This window comes from Ursus americanus, chromosome 10 (genome assembly GCF_024610735.1).
Source record: "Ursus americanus isolate L20-20 chromosome 10, mUrsAme1.1.p, whole genome shotgun sequence".
NCBI lineage: Eukaryota > Metazoa > Chordata > Mammalia > Carnivora > Ursidae > Ursus > Ursus americanus.
The window spans coordinates 11,640,050-11,652,272 of NC_142136.1; the positions used below are offsets into that span (position 1 = coordinate 11,640,050).

Genomic DNA, 12,223 nt, shown 5'->3' on the forward strand with positions numbered 1-12,223 from the left:
CAATTGACATTCTTGGCCTGTCCCTTTACAAATGTCCTACAGGGGTTAGGGGATTAGCCTTGATTCTCACAAATGAAACACCACTTCAGCTTACCTGAGTAAAATAAAACTCAAGTGCATGGTGTAGACCCCTTTCTTTCCACTTAAGAGCTACTGCTGCACGAACCTGAACTTGGGGACTCAGGAAAAATTCTAGACGGTACCGGAACATGTGCGTCACAGTTTTATGCTCAATTTTATGCTCCCTGATTTTTTTTTCCTTTCCTTTCTAATCCGAAGCTCAGTCTAGGTTTATGAATCAGGACTTCAGAGGCAGACTTTCCTTAATATGGGAAAAGGGGAAACGGGGGTGGGGGGAGGGGTTGACCATAGACTACTTTTTCCTTCTTCCTCTTCTCTTTTCACAGTCTGGAATCTGCTGGCTTGAAAATTAGGCCCGGTCTCTTACTGTTCACACCAAGTCCAAAGTCTGCAAGATCTTTTCTAGACTTTAGGAAACCAAACCTAATGGCTCGCTGATGCCCCCCTCTGGCATGCGTCACTACGCATTGAACACAGAAGGTTTCTCTTCAGGGGTCCCATCAGCCTGCAGGATTTCTGGGGGTCTTGACCACAGGGGGTTGTTTTCGGATATCCAAGCTCCTGCAGTCGCTGGCTGCAGGAAGAGCAGCGGGCCAGGGACGGGAGCTCATGAGGTCCAGAGAATGTGCCCAAGGCTGAAGAGTTAGAGGTGCGTGTGGGGTTGCACAGTGGTCTGGATTGGGATGGTCTGGAGGGTGGCAGCTGACAAAGGTGGCAAAAGGCCTGGCAGTTGTGTGCAAAGGATGGGCAGCTGGAGGCTGGAAGTCGGGAATAACAGGCTCCTTCAGCAGGATGAGGTTCCCTGGGACAGGATCCCATCTGGGAGAGAACCCTGACCCAGAAAGCAAACCGGAACTGCAGGCTGCTTAGTTCCTTCTGACTGAGGCCGCATGCTGGGATCCTTGAAGTGGGGCTGTCTGCTCCCCATCCTCTGGGAGACGAGCACCGAGAAGCCTCTGCCTCTGGTTTGGTTTGACTTTGCTCAGTGCTGTTTGAGAGAAGGAACACAGGAGATGGTGGATCTCCGGACACGGGGCTGGAGGGTCAGAGGGTGGGTCCAGACTGGCTCAGAGGTTCATACTTGGAATGCAGCTCAGTGCACTCAGCCGGTCTTGTACGAGCCACTGGCCTGTGAACGCAGCTGGGGACGCTCTGCTCATCGACCACTGTCCTAAGACCCTGATGTGGGGAGACTCAGATCAAGTCAGGGCCTGTGCCTTGGGACCAGCTGAGCTCCCAGAAAGTCATCTCAACCCCTATTCTGAGCAGCCCGAGGGCCCCAACAGGCCTAAGGATGGGGCCTCATGGGGCCAGTCTTACAGGAACAAAGGGACTTTCCTCACTTCCAAAAAAAAAGCACCTGAATCTTCTGAAGAAAGAGGAGCATTGGTTAAAAAAAAAAAAAAAAATCATTAAAAATTTTTTGTTGGTAAATTATACAGCCTAGAACAAAGTTTTATTAGTTTTATTTAGGTAAGTCTAATAAAAAAATACCACAAAGTAAAACACATTAAAAACTTTATTATAAGTATTACACTTGTCCAAATTTGCATCAATTTGATACATTTCTGCTCCTTTTGCAGAACACAAGAGTCACATAATTGCCTTTGATCTTAACAGCCCCCCTGCTGTAAATCCCTTTCCGCGGCCCACCTCGGCCTCGCTCCTTCCCGTGCCTCACTCTGATGGCCCCAAAGTCCAGAGCACTGGCCCTCACTGGGCCCACCATCGAGCATGTGGGCCGGGCCCCCACACCGCTCCAGGGAACCCCCGGGGCTCTCTGTCCTGTTTTCACCCCCAGCCTGAGAGGCGAACGGTACATATTCTGAGTAAAAGGAACCCCAGTTAAGTTTCACAGAGTATTCCAGAACCCTGCATCAGTACTTGATTATCAGTATTTTCTGTAATGGAAGTGAGGAGGGGAGTTAGGAAGATTCCCTGGACTGACATGGGCTGGAACCGTGTGGGGTGGATTTGCTTCTGTTTCTCTCTCCTCACTCAGGCCTGGCCAAGCCTGAGTGCAGCAGATCGGTACTGCTCGCCCCTAGGAGAGGTGAACACCAAGCGGCCACTGGGGTTTGAAAGCAAATTTGAGGAAAAAAACAGTGATGAGAAAAGTCCGTAAGGAGTATTTTGCCAGCTTTTTCCTGAATAACATTCCTCCTTCCCGTCATGGCATTCATGATCAGACATAACGTAGGCTGACACGGTACAGTGAGCAGAGTAATATTACAAGAGCAGTACCTTCCCATCGGGGGTGCTAGTCAGTTGCCTACAGAAATCTGCAGTTTGAATGCATTTTAAACACATCAGGAACGAGTGATGATTCTTCAAACTCAGGAAAATGCCCCATAAAAAAATAAAGATAGAAAATACATGCTGATTTAATGGCAAACTTATTTTCGAGACTTTTTTTTAACGGTAATGGCCGTGGAATTAAGGGAGGGGCGGCGGGGACCACCGTCTGCCCAGGAGAGCACGGGAGAACATCCACCCGGGAGGGCTTTGGGGCCCCGGGCTGCCCCGGCGGCGGGGCCGCGCCCACTGTGGGTGGGCAGCCGCCCGGCCCGGCTCCGGCAGCCGCCCAGGACCCTCAGTGCTGCAGCAGGAAGTTGGTTGCCACGTTCAGGTCGTTGTTGGAAGCTCTCAGGGCTTCCAGAGCATCACCCCGGGAAAACCCCATCTCCATGAGCCGGGCAACCTGAAAACAGAAACAAAACCAGGAACCTGATGAGGCTGGGGACTTGGCTACTAACCCACCGGCCCCCAAAATGGTCCTCATGAGAGTTTTGGAGGAAAGGTTTTTGAAGAAAAAAACGTAATTTTCATGTTAGCGTGAAATCTGATTTTTAAAAAATTCTGAACGGGCAAGACATTTTGAAGTGCTTAACATCTAGCTAATAAGTACAATCATCTCTTTTAATCCTCATCTTAGAGACAAGGAACGAGCACCCAAGGGTCGAGCTATCTGCAGGACGAGCAGAGGGGGGACGAGCCCACGGGGAGCCGCCCGGAAAGCCGGTCCACACAAGCAGCCCTGCGCTCACACGACCTCAGCACCAAATCCCATTCCTGCAAGCAACTTCCCAAGTCACGTTTCCTTGCGCATGCGAACGATCGCTTAATTGAGGATTATATCTGACGTGGGCAGACAGCTGTGAGAAAACCGTGTGCAGGCTCTTGGAATCGCCCAGCCAGAGAAGGTCCTCTGGATGCCCAAACCCCGTTAACCTTTCACGTGAGTTGCAGCAGTTGCGGGGGTGGGGGGTGGGGGGGGTGGGGGGGTGCTCTCTGGGCAGCAGCAGAGAATGCACGCACAAAGGGGGTGAGGCCTGGGGCAGAAGCCAGGAAGGAGGTAGCTAAAGTCACCAAGCGTAGGGAGGATGAGGCTTGCATTTTCTTGACCACAAATCCTGAATCTGTGAATACAGGTTTCCTGTACTTTCACGTACAATTTCCAATGAAGTGGGCAGTGCCACTAAAGTGTATTTGTAACCTCTTTTCCCACTTAAAAATGTATTATAAAAATATTTATGACCCCAAACTAGCCCAAAGAATCTATTCCTTGTACTTATGCTGAAACATACATTTGCAATAATATATAATGAAAAACGACACAAACTGTTGGGATTTTCACCACATGTGGGTTCAAGAGGCTTTTGTGGACTGAGGACTTAGTCACCATTTCTAATCTCTCCTGCAGAACATGATGCGCTCAGTGCGAAGTGGAAAGAAAGAGCCTGACACTGCCCTCCTTCCCCTGCTAGGGGAGTCGGGGTATGTGTGAGCAGGGCTGGGAGAGCAGGGCGTGCCCCCCCCCCCCCCCGCAGTGAGGAGGAGAGGGAGGAAGGAGGTGCAGAGCCAGGCAGCGGCAGGGGAGGAGGCCGGAGTCACTTCTCCGCACTGCCCACGCTGCCAGAGCCCTCGTCCCTCAAGGAGCCTTAGGGAGAGAGGCTAGTCCTGCGGAGAGGACGCAGACAGGCAGGGGGCACTTCTCAGAAGCTGGGTTCTAGCTGGAGTCTTTCAAACTGAGGCTGTGATCCCTCATTAGTGCGTCATGAACGCTCAGTGGGTTAAGATTAGCATTAAAAAATGCATGTAGTGAGGGTCTTTCTTCCATAAAACTTCATTTCAGTTCTCCATATTCACACACATGTATGCTGCGTGCCGTGTTTCTTACTGTGGGCTGTGGTCAGAGACACTTGACAGCTGTTTTCTAAAGGAACGGTCGGGGCCTGGGAAAAGGGCCGCCGGTGAGCGAGCGAGAGGCATGGCCCTCACAGGAGACTTGAGGTGCCGTAGGCCATGGGCAGCTCCACGCCCCGGGCTGATGGACAGTGTGGACAGAATGGCAGGAATCTTCTGCTTTCGTTTCCTGCTCGAGGGAAGAACCACCTTCCCCAGAATATCACAAACACTCCCCACTTACTGCCAAGATGGAAAGTTCTTCCTCAATCAAAGAAGAGTCTGCCTCTCACTGGTTGCATCCGTGGTACTTCAAAGGTCCTAATTTTGCCCTTTGAAATAACAGAAAACCACCCTATTCCCTTTTCTGCGTGAAGCACTTCGAATGTCTGAAGGCTGGGCCCTTCTCCCCCTCTTGATTTCTCTGGGCCAGCACCCCCACTCCCGGTCTGGCCCAGGCCCTGCGGAACCCTCCCCCGCCTTCGTTGGTGGTGCTTCCTCCGTTGGCCTGTTTAGCTCCTCTTCACCCGTTGGCGCTGGGGGCACCTGACCCTTTCCCATTCTCCCAGACTGGAAGGAACCCCAGAGAAGTTCTCTGTCCTGTGCTCGCCATAGTTGTGACTTCTCCCTGTGGTTGTAGGGAGGACTGCTCCCTGCCACTGTGTTGTAAGCCTTCTGAGACTACGGGAATAAGGGCCGTGGCTGCTCTACTCATTCCTGCGCTCAGGGCCCGACGCTTTCTAGCGCAGTGCTCCTGTCAGTGCTCGCCCGGGGCCGCCGGCCTGGGATGGCGACCTTCAGCGCAGCGGGGGAGTGCGTCTGCGGTGTGCACGCACGTGTGTCCGTGCGTGTGCCCGTGCTCCCCGTGTGCCACCACATCATACTGGTGTGGCCAGTTACGCCGGGGCCTGCTAAAAACACTCAGGTATTTTCACCTGAAATGCTCTCAAGCTGGGCTTCTCAAGTCCCACCCAGTAAGGTTGTATTTGTTCTTCTGGGGTTAGGAGCGCACACTCTGTTAAATGCCCTCTGGTCATTTCCCAGACAACCAAAACTAATTTCAGTTTAAATTCTGTTGTCTCCTACGTTACTCAGCTCCCTCAGAACTGTACCATCCCCAAAGCTGATCTGCAAACTTCCACAAGGTGACTCAAGTTATAACTGATGACAACGTCAAGCAGGCAAAATCAAAGATAGGGCCCAGAACTCACTAGAGACCTCCCTTTCTCCTTGAGTGGCTAACCAACATTTTTTAAAGAGATTTTTAACCAGTTAAAACCCATTTCGTATTATTTCTATCCTTCCACATGTCACCAATGTATCCCTTCCAGTGACAAGATGCAGTCAGATGTCTTGATGACATCCTGTGTTAGTAGGAGCAGGATGGTGCCTATAGACCACAACACTCTTCTTAACACTCAAGTCATCTGTGTGATCATCTATTTTAGGCTCTGGCAGACATGAAACATCACTTTTGCCATTTGATTATCAGAATCCACACTTTCCTCCTTCCTGGGGGGGGGGGGCTTCAGACTGAATATGACTCGCCTTGCTTTCTCTACCCCTGGGCAGCATGCTCGGGGAGATGGGCACCAGGACTTGGGCTGGACGCACGTCCAATCCAGGCAATCCTATGTTGTTCCCTGGACTGAAATAAGCTTTAATGATGTTTACTCCAGTGACATACGGTTAAGAACCACCATCTTTAGTGGAGTTAATGAAGCCTGGTGGGGAGGTGGGCAGCTCCACTGCCTTCTCTCTGTTAGCCACGAACACAGCACCACCACCCAGCACTGTGGCCATTCTTCATGACTTCAAGCAGTGGCAAACGCGACATTCGTGGTCAGCACTCCATCACTTTTAGTAGTTACTTCAAGCAGCGCTAAAGAGGCTGCTTCTTGGTACCTGGCCACCAGCAATATATCTACTTGTCTGACAAATCGTGATTCACAACCTGGAGCTGACAGCGTGTGAGCCAGAGCCACGCAGGGAGCAGCTGAGGGTGGTAGGCCACAGCTTCCAGCGGGTCCGTGAGTCTTCTGTGCACGGACTCTGTGGCTTGGAGTCCAGAAGGTGCTGATGACGGGCTGGCCACACGGGCCACCACGGCAGAGCAGCAGCGCCGACTGCACTGCAGGCAGGCTCAGAGCTTGCCCGCCCCAGAGGGGACCCCTCAGGTCTGCGATGGCCCCGCTGAGGCTCAGGGTCCGTAAGCGAAGTTGGCGTGAAGAGAAAAGCTTTCTTTGCTGTGAGGCCTCCCCTGAGCTTGTTCGCTCTTGGAAATGAATGACCGCACGTGCACCGTCGCTGGTTTTGACAGCTGGACCGGCCTCCTCACGGGTCTTTGCCAAAGAGCATGCTGGCTGTAGGCAGAAGCTGGTAGTGGCTGGCCGTGCGTCCTCTGACGGCCGGCAATCGTGCCCCTTTTGCTAAAGCTGGCTTCAGAGCTTTCTGCGTTTCTTAGGGGTCAGAAGACAAGTGTGACTGGAGAATTTTCCCGGCTGAATGACCTTGTACTTTAACCAGATGAAGAAACTTACAAAGTAGAGATCATGTTAACAGTTCTTTTTTAAAAAAACTGAACAATTACACTAAGAAAGTGTATCTGTAGGTTTCTCCTAGTGTCCCAAACAGTAAACACCCAAGGGAAAATGAAATTGTATGCTTGGGCTTAGGAATGTGGATAATAACCAGCCAGAAACGACAAGAAGCAGAGGGCCAGGGAACGAGGATCCCGGGCTCGCCGTGTTGCCACAGCGTGGGGATGAGACATGTGTGTGAAGGGCCCAGCCTGCTAAACGGTGCCTGACAGGTTCTCAGTGTGCACTGCCCCGTGATAATTCTCATCCCACCCAAGACTGACTGGCCCCAGTGCGTGGCGCCTTCCCCTTCTGACCCTCTTGGCCTCAGTTCAGAGGTTCCCACAATCTGACAAAACCACCCTCGGGTTTTGTTTTCAGCATTCACTTTAACTGCTTTCACTTTACTCGTTTTATATCTTTTGTTGGTCAAAGAACTGATGTGTCTTTTACAACAATCAAACGCACGCTTGTTTGCAGGGAGCCCCGGCTAGCAGGGGGCAGCTGGAAGGAGAGTCTCTGGGCGGGAGAGTCAGCCCCCGAACCCCTGGTCACTGCCGTCAAGGGAGAGGCCTGTGCTATTCCCCTGATGCTGGGGCCCTGGGGAAACCCTGGCTCCTGGCGAAGTTCACCCCCACGTACACCTCCCGCCATAGCTAAACACAGCCACACTTAAACACAAACGCAAGAATGATTTTTGTTACACATTTCTAGTGATTAAACGGCACACAGAAGAACTGGCCAAGAAAACTAATGTGGTGAGCCCAAGTCAAGTAAAAAAGACAGGAAAAATCTTAAAAGGTAAGCATAAAATTCTAACAAAAGCCTACATTATGTGTGACTCGTAGAAAACCTTACTTTATATTTGTATAAATCCTAGCAAATGTTCAATTCTGATGATTGTATAAATCATGGTATTTACAAATACTCAGTCTACCTCCTTCCCCATCCAAAGCATATGTATTAGCCACAAAACACACTAAATCACACTGAAAACCCAATTTGTTTCCTCTACAGACTGCTTCCTGTCTTTCTAGTTCAGCTATTAGAACATCCAAGGGAAGAGAAAATGTCAGTGTAGATATTTCTAGGTCTTGACTAGATAAAAATACAAAAATACACCCTGATCAGTTTAAATCAAGTTGTGCCCGTACAGCAGAGTCATTAATTCAACGCATATTCACAGACTCTCAGCGGCTCCTTGTGAGGGTCCGTGCAAAGTGCCCGCGGTGAACTGGGTTTGGTGACTCGAGTGTTGCCCATCTTCCCCAGCAAACGGCGAGCTCCACGGGGGCTGGGACCACGCCTGCTGTGCGTCCCCCCCTAACACAGAACCACAGAGGTGCCCAGAGGTGGTTAGAGAGGGCATTTCAGTTTAGCGATGTGAGTTCTTTAAGGAACTGACTGCCAATAAACAGCCTGGGGCTGAAGTGATAAAGCTGGTAAAACCCGGAGGCCACAGCAGAAGGGAATGTGGCCACAGACACAAGCAGGTGTGCACCTGGTGTCAAGGTCAGGCTGGGCCTGGCTAGGTTCCCAGTAGTCTGTCTGTTCGGGAAACTTAAAAAATGTCCCATAGAATTTTCTGGAAAGCATTCCATTCAACATCCCTTCTCCATTTTGGAGCATAGTAGTACCCTCCTTCTGCTTGTGCCTCACCAGGAGGCTTCTATCCAAAACTCACCACAGAACATCAGAATAGACTTCACCTAGGTTTCTAGTCTAAACACCTAAATAATCCTTTTCTCTAATTTCTTTAAAAAAATAGGTGTAGTTGGGTTAACATCCAGAGAGTGTGTTATGATTTCCTGCCTTCCACAATGCTCATTCACAGAAATGAACGGTACCCGAATGGAACACCCCCATACCTGTTTTCTGTAGCTGAAGGCCTGACTTTCTAGAGGCAAGGTTCAACGTAAGGGACAGCAAGGAGAGGCCGGCACTGGAATTCTAGCCTCAGTGCATGGAAGGTCCCCCAGCACCTTGAACTCCGCCTCCAGTGGGCCAGCGGAGTGCGGGAACTAGACCAGGAGCAGGCAGTGCAGGAGTGCTCGCCAGGCAAATGAGGCCCATTTGGGAAAAATGGGTTTTTCCCATAATATGCTTTCTAAAGAGAGACCCTGCTGAAGAAGAAAAGAAACCTACAGAGATGGAGATAAATCCATAATGGTTTTCCTTTCCTTTAAAAAAATCCTCCACGATTGGGACATGTGTGCCTACTAGCTCAAGACCATTCTTACTCAAGGGAATAAATGAAACCCTACTTTAGCCTTCTATCTGCAATTCAACTACTTTTTGACACCAGTGAAATAGGACATTCATTCCAATGAAACGTATGGCGATTCCTCTCAGTGAAATACTCGTCTGCTGTTTTGTTCAAGTAGGACTGTGGTTTTCTTTAACTTCCCTTTAGCTAAGGGTGTCAAAAACAAATGGTTTTGGGGGTTCTTACTTCCCAAATTTTGACACTTGCAGGAAGTGATGCCCACCTGAAAGATGCCCAACCCAATGCCATGCTGGCTTGTCCATTCGTGGGGGGCAACTGCCCAGGGCCATGTGCACACTCTGCTGGGAGGTGCACCCCAAGAGAACTCACGGGAGACATGGCTCGCCCTTCCCTCCCCTTCCCTGTAACGATCACGTGACCTCTTGGCCACTCTGCCGCAAGAGCACGGTCAGTTCAGCATCAGTGCACCTCTCTTCCATTGTCACCTGCCCACTCCCCTCCTCCTCAGAAGTGCTGAACCCCTTGGATCACAGCTGTTGGCTGAGTGACTGTATGCTCTTGCCCGTCTACAGACCCCTCAGAGGCCCCTTAGTTTTGCATTTCTGCTTTGTTCCGACTTTGGTACTGAGGAGGCCCTCATGACAGACTTGATGAGCTCCGCTGCTTGTATCTTTTAAAATACCCAGCAGCAGTAGGCACCCCCAAAAGTTGGTTAATTATTCGACTGCCACACAATATTTCATTCTAACGCATTTAGCTTTGGTATTCTCTTAGAAAACGTGTTTCTAATCTGGGCGTTCAGATGGAAAAGTCTGACGTACCACCACTCTCTAACACATCTGTAAGTGGAAACAAGTGTTTTCTGACCACACCTTCACATCCAGCCCTGCTCTAACCACTGCTGGGCACCCTGTGTGTGTCAGGCTCCGTGTCACGTGCAAAACAGGAAGAGCTGGTACCAGCCCTCACGAAGCTCACCATCCACCGGGGAGAACAGACAAAACTCGAGTCACTGCTGGACCAATTCCCCAATCGCTGCGATTATAAACACACGGAGCAGAAGTACAAAGTGTACCCCGAATAAATAACATGTTAGCAAGGGGATTGTTTGTGTCAGGTTGCGTATTTGGAGTTGAGGCGGGTTTTTACCGTGACAGTGGTGAAGATTCCTGAGATGGGAAGAGAGAAGAGAACCTCACTAAGATTAAGATTTATCTCAGGCTAAATGCACTTGGCTATTTATCAGCTAAGACTGAAGCATCTCCTGTGCTGAAAGCCATTCACTCTCTCCTTGGGCCGATGACTATTTCAGAGGACAGGAATGGAACCGCATGACAGGTCTCATGTATTATAAACGTACTACGTGGTTGTGTGTCTCCTCATAAGCACTTGAAAGCACATCTCCTGGGCAGGCATGGAAGAAGTCACATACGTCATTACGGTTACAGTATGCTCCTTCCTCCATGTGTAGTCCACCCTCCGGGAAACCCATGACGTAACTCCCCGTTTAGGATCCTGCCGCGGTTCCTTAATGCCTGTAACACAGAAGTGGAAGTTCACACCACTGCTGGGGAGCCTGCCTGGCCCCTCAGGTCATCCTCCGCTCCAGCCACACGCACCTGTGCTTCCCCAAACGCAGGGCGCCTCTCGCCACACGCTGATACACGCCGCTGCCCCCACACTCGGCGCTGGCAGTCCTTTCTTCGTTCCATGGCCCTGGGACACTTGTGCAGAGTTGACTAGAGCTGTCTCCAGGCCTGTCTCCCCACCCCGGGCTCTGCACCACTTGAGGGCAGGAAATGATGCCTTATTTATCTCTGTATTTCGGGAACCTAGCCCAGTGGCCGGCCTGGTGCAGAGCAGACAGGTGGTAATTCTTGGCTGATGAGGAGGAAAAGTGGTGTGACTGGAAGGGGGAACACTGAAATCCGTAACAGTTTACCTTCCCTCTGTTGAGCCCTAGCTTGGTTTAGTTCCGTTTAATTTCCTGGCCTGATTTTACTTGTGTATCCCATTAAGAAAAAACTGAAGAGTCGTTTTCTAAGATTGGGAGGGTTCGAGAAAGACAAACTTGGTGAGTTTTTTCCTACTTTGATTAAAAAAAAAAATAGGACGCTAACAGGACAAAATTTCATTGTCACTTCGAGTATAGGTGTAATATGAGAATCACTGGTTAAAAAGAAAAAAAGACACGGAATAATATATATACTTATTTTTTAAATAGTAGACATTTGAGCACATTTTATTAAAAAGAGTTCTGATAGGGTGGTGCTTGGTTTCGACAGATTCTTAAAAGGGGCTAGGACGGCATCTTCAAAGGCCAATGAACTGGCAAAGGTGTTGTGAGTCGACTCAGTGAAAAACAGTAAAAGTAGGTTGGGAAGAAATAAAAATCCAGAAACAACAATAGCAAAAAGCAGAAAAAGTGGCAAAATTCTTCCATGGCTATATGTCTATTACTAGATTTAATAAGAGATGCACAGTCTTTCTTAAAATATTCCTTGCTTTCCTATCTTAAAGGACTCACTAAAATTCCTCAAGTATTTTTTTACATCAGAAAAACCTCAATCATTTTTATTGTTCTTGGTTCAAAAAATTATTGTTTTGTAATGCAATGAATAGCATGACTCTGATACTTAAATAAAGAAGATAACAGCACATTTAACTGAAGAATTAAGCATAAAGAGGTCTTGTTCATTCAAGTTATTTGACTACTTACTAACAAATATTATTTTATTTATTTATTTATTTATTTATTTAATTTTTTTAAAAAAAGATTTTATTTATTTATTTGACAGAGACAGAGACAGCCAGCAAGAGAGGGAACACAAGCAGGGGGAGTGGGAGAGGGAGAAGCAGGCTCCCAGCGGAGGAGCCTGATGTGGGGCTCGATCCTAGAACGCTGGGATCACGCCCTGAGCCAAAGGCAGACCTTTAACGACTGCGCCACCCAGGCGCCCCTAACAATTATTATTTTAGATAGTGTCTAGCCTCAACAAACTAACCAAGAGATTATATATGTTAACTATACATTTCTAAATGTAACTGTAAACATCCTGAGGGCAAGAACACTTTTTTTCTCTTCTGCAGTTTGGCTAACTGATCACAAGAGCTGCCGAGAGCCCACGGCAAACAACGCCCAGGGAAGGCT

At 49.3% G+C, this 12,223-nt stretch overlaps 1 protein-coding gene across 1 annotated transcript in view; it reads right to left on the bottom strand.

The window, feature by feature from the left end:
* Window positions 1–1,582: 1,582 nt before the first annotated feature.
* Window positions 1,583–12,223, bottom strand: part of UBAC2 (UBA domain containing 2) — a 166,205-nt gene continuing 155,564 nt past the window's right edge. Inside the window, exon 9 of the mRNA XM_045811013.2 lies at window positions 1,583–2,782. Coding sequence (XP_045666969.1) covers window positions 2,675–2,782 — 108 coding nt within the window. The 3' untranslated portion in view covers window positions 1,583–2,674. The remainder of the gene's footprint in view (window positions 2,783–12,223) is intronic.